General features: G+C 38.4%; 1 protein-coding gene across 4 annotated transcripts in view; it reads right to left on the reverse strand.

Moving 5' to 3' along the window:
• Positions 1–9,313, reverse strand: part of LOC128699012 (protein PF3D7_1417600) — a 68,336-nt gene extending 59,023 nt beyond the window's left edge. Inside the window, exons 1-4 of one of the 4 annotated variants that reach the window (XM_070096834.1) lie at positions 8,175–8,259; positions 6,213–6,429; positions 2,047–3,536; positions 1,433–1,699 (exon numbers count right to left, since the gene is read on the reverse strand). In XM_070096834.1, the coding sequence (XP_069952935.1) occupies positions 1,433–1,699; positions 2,047–2,809 (1,030 nt within the window). In that variant the 5' untranslated portion in view covers positions 2,810–3,536; positions 6,213–6,429; positions 8,175–8,259. Of the gene's footprint in view, positions 1–1,432; positions 1,700–2,046; positions 3,537–6,212; positions 6,430–8,174; positions 8,267–9,238 lie in introns of those variants that run through there. The other 3 variants (XM_070096836.1, XM_070096835.1, XM_070096833.1) reach the window with 3 other exon arrangements.
• Between the last annotated feature and the right edge of the window lie 1,573 nt (positions 9,314–10,886).

Here is a 10,886-nt window from a genome sequence, read left to right on the forward strand (position 1 = left end):
TCCATTTCAACTTACGACTGGTTTCTCGGAACCGAACTCGGTCGTAAGTCGGATGGTAGGTGTATATACGTATAAAGATACACAACATATCCCTCCAAACTGCCAATATCCCAAACCCCTCCTTTAAAAGTGCAGGCATTGTACTTCCCATTTCCAGGACTCAAGTATATAGAGAGTAAAAGAGAGGTTAAGAGAATGGTTAGGGAGTGTAAAAGGAGAACAAATAAGAGAATGGGTGGGGTTTCATCAACAAATTTTGCTGAAAATAAGAACCAACAATTTTTTTTTTTTTTTTTTTTTTTTTTTGCTTTTAACCCTTTCAGGGTCAACAGGCCCTCTCAGAGACTTGTTCTCAGGGTCGGCCAAATTTAAACAAAAAAAAATATTTTCTTATGAAAAGAGAATCTTTTCCTGATCATAATGACACCAAAAGTATGAAATTTGATGGAAACCTTACGGAATTATGCTTTCATGAAATTAGCGGTCTTGACGATGTTTACGCATCGGCGATTTTGCCCACTTTGAGCCCTATTTTCGGCCAATTCCAGTGTACTTGACAAAAATCATAACTATTTCGCTAGAACTCCATTTTTTCTATCGAATGAGTACAAGAAACCACCTATTTACCGATTTCAACTATCCAATAAAGTGGTCAGAATTTAGCAATTTTGCCAATTTCACACAAATTGCAAAAGATGCCAATTTCCAAATAGGGTCCAGAATAAACAAGAAAGACATTCCTGGCACTAAAATAACATTTCCTCTGTTCATTAGTCACGTCCCCATGCCCCTCTTACATTCTTTTGCTTTCCACTTTGAAGTTTTATTCTCACAAAAAAATAGAAGATTTACTGTTATGCAGACTACTGCATTGGTGTAGAAATGGTATAAATATTATCAGCGCACTTGTGAAAGAATATTAGACTCACCAGTTGACGTGTATTGGACGCATAGCATGATTTGTTTACTTTTGAACTTTGGTAAAAATCGAACATTTCTGCTACTTTGAGTGCAATTTCAAGGTAGTTTTCTTTGTAAAACCAGTCAAAATCATCTCAATTTCTGTAATATGTCTTGCATTCTATAAAATGAGACCAGGAAAATTAGAATACAACAATAAATACCATACGAAAATACAGTGCAAAGTCGATGTTTTAATCCAAAAACAGTCAAAGTTTGTTTTTTTCATTACACACTGTGCTGCAGGATTTTTTTTATACTGTGCACACTGACCACATTGACCCATTCTTTCATATGTAGGCCTACCAGCTTTCTCTCACTAGATCTGAGGGCGCTAGAATTTAGGCGTACTAGTACGTCAAAAACCCTGGTGTGTAAGCCGTACTAGTACGGCTGAAACCCTGAAAGGGTTAAAAACAATGGTTTTTGGGTTTCGAAAAATAAATTTTTGCCAACATTTCAAGATACCAACCTCTTCCTTTTTCAAAAATGGTAAATGATGATGATAATACCAGTAGACTCTTCATGGACTCCATTATCTCTTCACAACGAGGCATATGCAAAGCATAACAAATTTGTTGGAATATCTGATGATCAGTCATAACTGACTTGCCAACAACAGCTTCTAAGCTTGCAATTTGGACACTGTTTGTGGACTGGGACATGATTGAGGCAGTCCACACGTGTCTCATGCATAATATTCCTCGCCAATGAAACTCTTCGTTAAGTATGTTAGGATCTGAAAAAAAAAATTATTATACTGAAGATATACATGAAACTACAGATCTGTATATATTGTGGGTTAGTTGTGAACTGTTCCAGCTATGATACTTAACAATTACAACAAAGTGAATGCAAAAAATAGTCAAAGCATGCTCTCTGGCAAACTAGTGACATAATCAAGAATATGGTTAAACAGGAACATGTATGATTACTATAACATTAGGCATTTCCTGAAGGGGATAGAGAGACCTAATCAAATTTTCAGTTCACTAATGGGGTCAGTAACTTTTTTTATTAGCTGGGTGTTTTCAGTTAACATACAATATTTACATTATTTTCACTGAAACACTGAAAATCACTAACCATTATTAAGATAATGTTTCTTCCATAATCCTGTGGCAGCAGAATACACAAAGAGGGGACTTTGTGTAAGCAAGTCCCTTAAGTGACAAACATTAAGGGTATGGATGCCATAAGAAGCACTTTGTGAATAAAGATATTCTGTAGTAAAAATTGATTCAGATTTATTTTTATGTTTACTAAAAATTTTAGCAACACCGGCCTCAAGTTTCACCAAGTGAACATAATCAGCAAATGTTGTTGCTTCAACAAAATTTGCTCCTCGTGTTTTGCAATACACTGATATTAATGTCCTGAACCACTGCATGTGACTCTGCAAGATTTCTAGTAAACCTGGAGTACATTTGAGCCTCCAGGAAACGACTGGAACATCATTAACAGAGTTGTCCAGTGTTTTCACATTTTTTGAGAGAAATGATGGTGCAGTTTCTTGCCTCAGATTTTTGGAAACAGTATTTTGCTCAACATCTTTTAAGCGAGATAAAGGATGACGGTCTTCTTGAATAAGAGGAAATATTTCACAATTTCCCTTATCTGTTGGGGATATTGATCCTTTTTCTACATTTTGTGATTTGCTGTTAAATAATGGAATCAGATTTTCTTCCACTGGCTTTAACTCTGATCTCTGAGATATATGTGGAAGTGATACTACACTTCCTCTATTATCAGCCGAATCTAATAGTGGTCTATTTTGTAATATTGGGAGTGTTGCTTCATCTTGCCTCTGCAGGGCTCTCATTTCATCCATTTTCACACTAAATGACATGTTTAATTATATATCTTACTAGAGATATTCAATTTTTCTATTTTAATGTGATGACTTTCTTAGTATGCTCAAGTGATAATTATTTCCTAGCTGGGGTTGTATTCTTCTCCTAAGTTTCTGATTACTCTGTTTCCATTATAAGTGCAGTATCATTACTCATAAAAGGCATATTGAGAATAAAATCACATCAAGCAAGTATATAATTTTCTTTCATAATCCTCATTTTGACTGCTTGATCCATACATTTCAGGAATAAATATTGCTCTGTGATACCATTTTTATATTTCTGATTCATAAGCAAATAATAAAAATAAAATTATTGCAAGAACTTCTTTAACTTGGCTACTGGTCTTTATATTTTATCTGATAAAAAAAAAACTTATACACAAAAAATACGAGGATGATGATATTTTACCTTGATTTATCTGCAAGTTGCAATTTCTGTATTTTTCAACTTTTTAGTTCTGATAACAAATGCAACAGTATCACAGGAATTTATGTAAAATGTTCATTAGAATGTATCAGCTTTGTAGAGCTCATATTAAAAGTAAAAGTAAGGCACTAAGGCTTATAAAGTCTTTCAGAGATCACATAAATGATGAAGTACTGACAATATCCACCCACTGAATGTTGTCATAATAGATAATCTAGAATGTTCTGCTTCCTCTTCTTGTTGTAATGGTTGTCTAAGCTAGCACAGATGTAACATCATCTTCAGACAATAACCCTGGGAAAAACATTAAGATATTAATGCATTATCATTTACTACATCAGCTTAGTAAAACATACCAAATTATTATTTTTTAATATTATATTCATGGGGTTATACCATACTTGTGCAATGGGAGGTTCGATTCAAGGAATAAGAGGGCACTTTCAATTCTTTGGACCAAGGAGACAAGAAGGTACTAATCTCACAAACCTTAGGAAACAAACCATGGTAGTTACAACCACTATAGAAATACTACACAAATAACCCACACATAGGTAAGAGAAGCTTACAATGATATTTTGGTCTGACTTGGACCACTGACAAGGTCAAACTAACAAAAAGAGAGAGGGAGTATATATAGGCAAGCTAACAGGGACAGGGACAGGACCATGGAAAGGAGTAGTAGTGGTAGTGGCAAGGCTGGTAGAGAAAGTTGTAGTAGTAGTAGAAGTAGGGAGAGTAGTTTTAGTGGGACAAGAGATAGAAGGGAAAGGGAAGGGTGGAGGCAAAAGTAATGGTAGTGGCAAATGTACATAGTAGGAATGGTAGTAGAGTAGTATAGCAGTAGTAGTAGAAATGGGGTCAGTCAAAGGGCAAGAAAAAGGAGCACTGAAGGAGAGCTAAGGGTCCAAAAGGGGTAGAACCAAAAACACGGGGAAAAAAAAACGAAGAACAGAGCACTCTAGGCAGAAGAATAGAAAACAAAAAAAGAAAAAGGAAAAATAGGAAAGGAAAGGAAAAGAGAAAGAGAGGGAGAGGAAGACAGGATCAGGTTAAGTCTCTAGTGTTTTGGAGTTTGGAGAATTTGACAATGTAATGAGAAAGGAAGCATATAACAGAGACAAAGCCACGGCTAAGATTCATACAAGAAAAGTTGTGTATAAGGGATGATTCAACAAGATCACGACTCTGAAAGTTAGAAGTAGGGTATACAGTTTTAGAAGAGGACGAGTCAAAAGAGTGACTGATTTCTAACATAACAGAAAAAAGCATTATTGACATTGGCATGTCTAACACTTCTTTTCTGCTCCTCGAGTCTGTCAGAAAGAGAGTGGCCAGTACCTCCAAAGTACTGAAGAGGACAAGAGGCGCATGAAATAGACATTAGAAAGACTGGAAATATAGGGAAGGTAGAGAACAGAAAGGCAGTGAGTCATCAAGGGACTGTGTCTTATTTCCACTGGGGTTCTCAATCTTGTCCCCCAGGATGTGAGCCACACCAGTCACCTAACACCCAGGTACCCATTTTATACTGATGGGTGAACATGGACAGCAGGTGTCTTATGGAAACACATCCTGTTTTCCAGCCGTACTGGGGATTCAAACTCCAGACCTCAGTGTGAGCCAAGTGCACTAGCAATCAAGCTAGCACACTCAGCCTGATGTTCCCACCCTTGCCGGGATCAAACCACAAACACTCAGCACGTGAAGTGAGTATTGCCTACCAGGCCACATGATAATATACCCTTGAAAAATCCTACAGGGACTAGTCCCAAATCTGCACATGAAAACCGTTCCCTACAAAAGCAAAAGATTCAGCAGGCCATGCAATATCCCCCCCAATGAAAAGCAGGGGTGCCATGAGTATGCTAAGAGACAACATAATAAGTGTCAGGGGCTCAAAACTGTTCATCTGCCTCCCAGCATATATAAGGGGAATTACCAATAGCCATCCCCCTGACTGTCTTCAAGGAGCAGCTGAATAGGCACCTAAATTAAATACCTGACCAGCCAGGCTGTGGTTTGTACGTTGGTCTGTGTGTGGCCAGTAGTAACAGCCTGGTTGATCAGGCCCTGATCCACCATGAGACCTGATCATGGACCAGGCCACATGGGTGTTGACCCTGGAACACCCTCTCGATATAATCCTGGTAGAGTATATCCTTACCGGGATCGAACCACAGACCTCTCGATGTACAAGCTGAGTGTGATACTAACCAAGCTACAGTAAGTTTATTTAAGTACATGTACACAATATAATTATCAAACATAGTTGAAGAAAATTACCAAGGATAACCCATGTCAGTAACTTAGCTGGGTATACCTGGAGAGGATTTCGCGGGTCAATTCCTCCGCAGCCAGGTCTGTGACCAGGCTTCGTGGTGTATCAGAGCCTGATCACCCAGGCTATTACTGTTGGCCATACGTAGACCGACGTACGAACCACAGCCTGGCTGATCAGGTACTAACTTTAGGTGCCTGTCCAGTGCCTTCCTGAAGACAGCCAGGGTCTATTGGTAATCCCCCTTATGTATGCTGGGAGGCAGCTGAACAGTCTTGGGCCTCTGACACTTATTATATTGTCTCTTAGCGTACATGTTGTTTATCGAGTCGTAACAGTTCAGCAAAGGAGGAGACCAAACAGAGTTGAATAACTATAGGCCAATATCCAACTTACACCCTCTCTCAAAAATCTTCGAAAAATTAATTCATAAACGAATCTACTCCTACCTTATCTCCCAAAACATACTCAACCCCTGCCAATTTGGATTCAGGCCTAATAAAAATACTAATGATGCTATTATACACATGCTAGAACATATATACACTGCAACAGAGAAAAAAGAAGTCCCACTGGGGATCTTCATTGACTTACGTAAAGCTTTTGATACAGTTGACCATGATTTGCTCCACGTAAAATTGTCACACTATGGTATAAGAGGGCACTCCCTCAACTACCTCAAGTCTTACCTCAGCAACAGAAGCCAATATGTGTACGCAAATGGGGCAAACTCTTCTGCACAACCAATTACAGTTGGTGTCCCACAGGGAAGTGTCCTTGGCCCTCTTCTCTTTCTCCTATACATAAATGACCTTCCAAATGCTTCGCAATTACTCAAACCCACACTATTTGCAGATGACACTACATACGTCTTCTCTCACCCGAGCCCAGTCACGCTAGCCAATACTGTAAATACCGAATTACAGAAAATATCTACCTGGATGAGGACTAACAAACTTACACTAAACATTGACAAAACCTACTTCATTCAGTTTGGTAACAGAGCTACAGATGTCCCTCTTAACATAATGATAAATGGATCACCTATCACAAAACTAACAGAGGGAAAATTCTTAGGAATCCACCTTGATAATAGACTCAAATTTCATACACATATACATCAAATTTCTAAGAAAATTTCCAAGACTGTAGGCATACTATCGAAGATACGGTACTATGTTCCACAGTCAGCCCTCCTGGCCCTATATCACTCTCTTATTTACCCCTATCTCACCTATGGAATTTGTGCATGGGGCTCAACAACAATTAACCATCTCAGACCACTAATTACCCAACAAAAGGCTGCAGTTAGAATGATAACAAATTCTCACTACAGGCAGCCAGCAGCAACAGCCTGGTTGATCAGGCTCTGATCCACCAGGAGGCCTGGTCTCAGACCGGGCCGCGGGGGCGTTGACCCCCGGAACTCTCTCCAGGTAACTCCAGGTAAACACTAAACCTACTCACCATACAAAACATCCATACTTATTACTGCACCTATTACATACATAGAACACTTAACTCTGATATTAACCCTCCCCTCAAACATCTCCTTGCCAACCTCAACAGAACACATGACCATAACACAAGGCACAGATCACTCTTTGATGTTCCTCGTGTCCATCTCACACTATGCAAAAACTCAATGCACATAAAAGGCCCTAAAATCTGGAATTCATTACCTGTAAATATAAAAGAAACACAACCTGTTTATAAATTCAAGTCTCTTCTCAAAGATTACTTACTCACCCAAAACCAAATAAATACTGAATAACTGAACATTATAAATTGTATATCTTAAATGTTTCTCACAATTATATCACATAAATGTTAAACCTAAAACCCAATCTAACTTTATTATTTTTTAAATACACTACCTAACAGAATCACTACCTAACTGAATGCAACCATATGACCTGTCTTTGTAATACTCACTTGTGCTTTATAGTTATCTGTTTACATTAATGTTTTATCACTGATTTCATCATTGCTTAGTAGCAGCGCTGTATAGTCCTTGTGGCTTAGCGCTTCTTTTTGATTATAATAATAATAATAATCATTGCTTAGTTAATCTTAAGTTAATTTTAAGCCAGCCCGTAATGCTATGCATAGTATAAGTGGCTTTGGCATGCTGCTCTTATCTGTATTTTTTTTGTACCTCTGTATGTGTGCACAAATTGGAAATAAATAAATAAATAAATAAATAAGTAATATCTCGTATACATGATCTATTCTTACTGCATTTTTACATTCTTTAACAAGTGTTTGACTTCATAAGTAAGTATATTCAGGTATACACAAATACAGTTACACAGATTATCATATATAGCATCATAAAAAAAAAGGCAAACAAAGAATTATTTCCATTGGGGTCATGTGGTCCTAAGTTATCATAGCCTACAGAGGCTTCATTTTTTTTTGCGTGAGCTCACTATGCAAGGCTAATGAATAACACCATTAATAATGTATTTTCAGGCCTAGTTCTATCTTTTATGCATAATGCTGCTTACATGTATGTTTTACACAGAATTTCACTGTGAAGTTCAATGATGTCTCATCACAGATGTGCGATACAAATTTCAATGTCAAATAATGTCATCGTGTCACAAAATCAACAATAAGGTTATTTGTCAACATTTAACTGTACCAACCTCTCTTATTGCTGTTAAAAAAGTGTTTAACTACAAGACTCCCGATCACAGCTTTGTTGTTAGCACGTCTCTCCATCTAACACAGAAAACGGTCTTATTAACTAATATTTGGCGCTTAAATTAAAATTATTTCAAAATTTTAGTTAGTATGAGAATTTACACTGTATGATAATTGTACTTGTGTAAATGTGCCTATATAAACTTACTTACTGGTGTACTTGTAATATCTTATTATTTAAGCTTTAAAAATATCAATAAGTACTTGTTCAGTTTAATATGTTTATTATGCACCCCATACCCATCCTGTGGGCGGTAGTCAAAAGATTACAGAGGTACATAATTGGTCCAGGGACTGGACTCCAAAGTTTTGATAGCTGAGCAAGTTACAAAGGTAATGAACTACATCTGGTCATAATCATGACCAAGTTACAAAGGTAATGAGCTCCAGGTAGAGCTGGTCACACTCATGAATAATTGCAAAGGTAATGATCCTAAATTCCTGTTGTCAAATCAAGTTGCAAACCCTCGTCGACTTCCAAATGATCTGATATTGGCTGAGTGGATTGGCCAAGGGACTGCACCATCATATATCTACTCTCGTGCAGCGCTTAACAGGAGTTACAATATAGCTTTGGTGTGCAGTGTGTGCCAAGGCCCATCCTTCTCACCAGTGCTATGATATGATCAACAAACACCAGACCGTTGCATTACAATGTATCAATTGTAAGACTCCAGGAGTCACAGCTGCTCATGCTGACTGCAGAGTGAAAGCTGCGGACATCGCCAGCTGCAGGGCTCCCCCTCACCCATCACCCCCATGATGAGGCAGTAGGCCTACCAGATACTTCATGTCTGAATACTGACCCATGCCTGATTTCAGACAATATGGTTGAGCGAGTCACTCTGGGAGTACATCAACAGAGCACGATCACATCTGCTATCAACACTAGTAATGCTGCTGATAAAATATAAAAAAAAAAGTAATGCTGCTGGTGTTGACACCACCTGTCTGGCTGAGTCAGCTGTCAGTCAGCCACCTGGCTCAGCTGACAGGGACTTCATACCTCCAGATGAAGCTAGTCTTGCTGGAGTGGTACACAACATGCAACTGCGCGTAACAGTACTGGAGAAGCAACAATGGTGTTTGAAACAACTTGAGCATCACGAGGAAAAACTTACAGAGGTTGCAAATGATTGTCAGCCATTATGAAAATGAGTGTGGTGATGATGAACAAACTGATGATTGCAGTGGTGTTAATAATTACAAAAATGATGAATCTGATAGTGGTGTTTACAATCACAGTGAAGATGATAAGGGCAGTGAAGACCATCATGATAGTCAAATTGATGAGTGTAATGTATTGATAGATACTGAGTGTGGAGATGACCAGGTTGTTGATAATGGTGTATGTATCACTGGTCATAATGAGGAGGGAAGTGATACATGTGATGATAGTGATGAGTGTAATAAAAGCGGAGAGGTGAGTGCGAGGGATAGTGTCACCTTCCATACATTCACAGACAAAGAGCGCCGTGCCCTCTCTAAACAAAGACTCCCAAGAGTTCTCCATAATGGTAGTGCACTTAAGAGACTCATGGATGAGGATAATACTGATGATATTGATATTGATTATGTCTGTTTGTTAATTAGTAAGTTTTTTCATTTTACTGACAAATTGAATTCTATCCCTGGACTTTTATAATGGAACCAAACTCGTATAAACTATTTATTTTAAGTTTGAATATTGCGTCACTTAGAAAAAGATTTTCTGACCTGCATCATGAAGTAACCACTGAATCCATTGATATTGTGTGTCTACAAGATTAGATTAGATTTTGCCACCGAAGTGACTAGTTTATTGTGCACCCCATATCCATCCTGTGGACGGTAGCGCGAGAGCATGTGGATACACAAAAGGCCTAGGAACTAGGCCCCAAAGGGTTAACAGGGATACATATGGATTTATATCTACATATCTATAGTTCACTTATCTGTTACAAGCAAATTTAGGAAATTTGCTTAGTATATCTGGTATCTTATTTTCATTAATAAGATATCTTGACATGTCACATAGGTTATTATACTGTCTGTCTCTGTATTCTTCAATAAGTGGACAATTAAGCACATAGTGTTGAAGACAGTGACCACATGCCTGATCACATAATTTACATTTAGTTTGATCATCATCTGTGTGTCTCCCAAACTGCCAGAAGTACTTGTAACCAAGCCTAAGCCTGGCCACTACAACATCAGTCAGTCTGTTCACATTGCACGTTGCTCCATAAACATACTTATCTACGTTCATGTTTTCATAATGGGTTATAGATCTACTCAGGCTTCTAACTGCATTCCTAAAACAATAATTTTCATTATTTACTTCTCTCCTAATATTATTCCTAATGCTAGACACAGTTATACCTGGAGTTTACCTGGAGAGAGTTCCGGGGGTCAACGCCCCCGCGGCCCGGTCTGTGACCAGGCCTCCTGGTGGATCAGAGCCTGATCAACCAGGCTGTTGCTGCTGGCTGCACGCAAACCAACGTACGAGCCACAGCCCGACCACGCCATGGTCACACTTGTCGAAGGCTTTTGCAAAGTCTGTATATATTACATCTGCATTCTTTTTGTCTTCTAGTGCATTTAGGACCTTGTCGTAGTGATCCAATAGTTGAGACAGACAGGAGCGACCTGTTCTAAACCCATGTTGCCCT

Source organism: Cherax quadricarinatus, chromosome 55 (genome assembly GCF_038502225.1).
Source record: "Cherax quadricarinatus isolate ZL_2023a chromosome 55, ASM3850222v1, whole genome shotgun sequence".
Lineage (NCBI taxonomy): Eukaryota > Metazoa > Arthropoda > Malacostraca > Decapoda > Parastacidae > Cherax > Cherax quadricarinatus.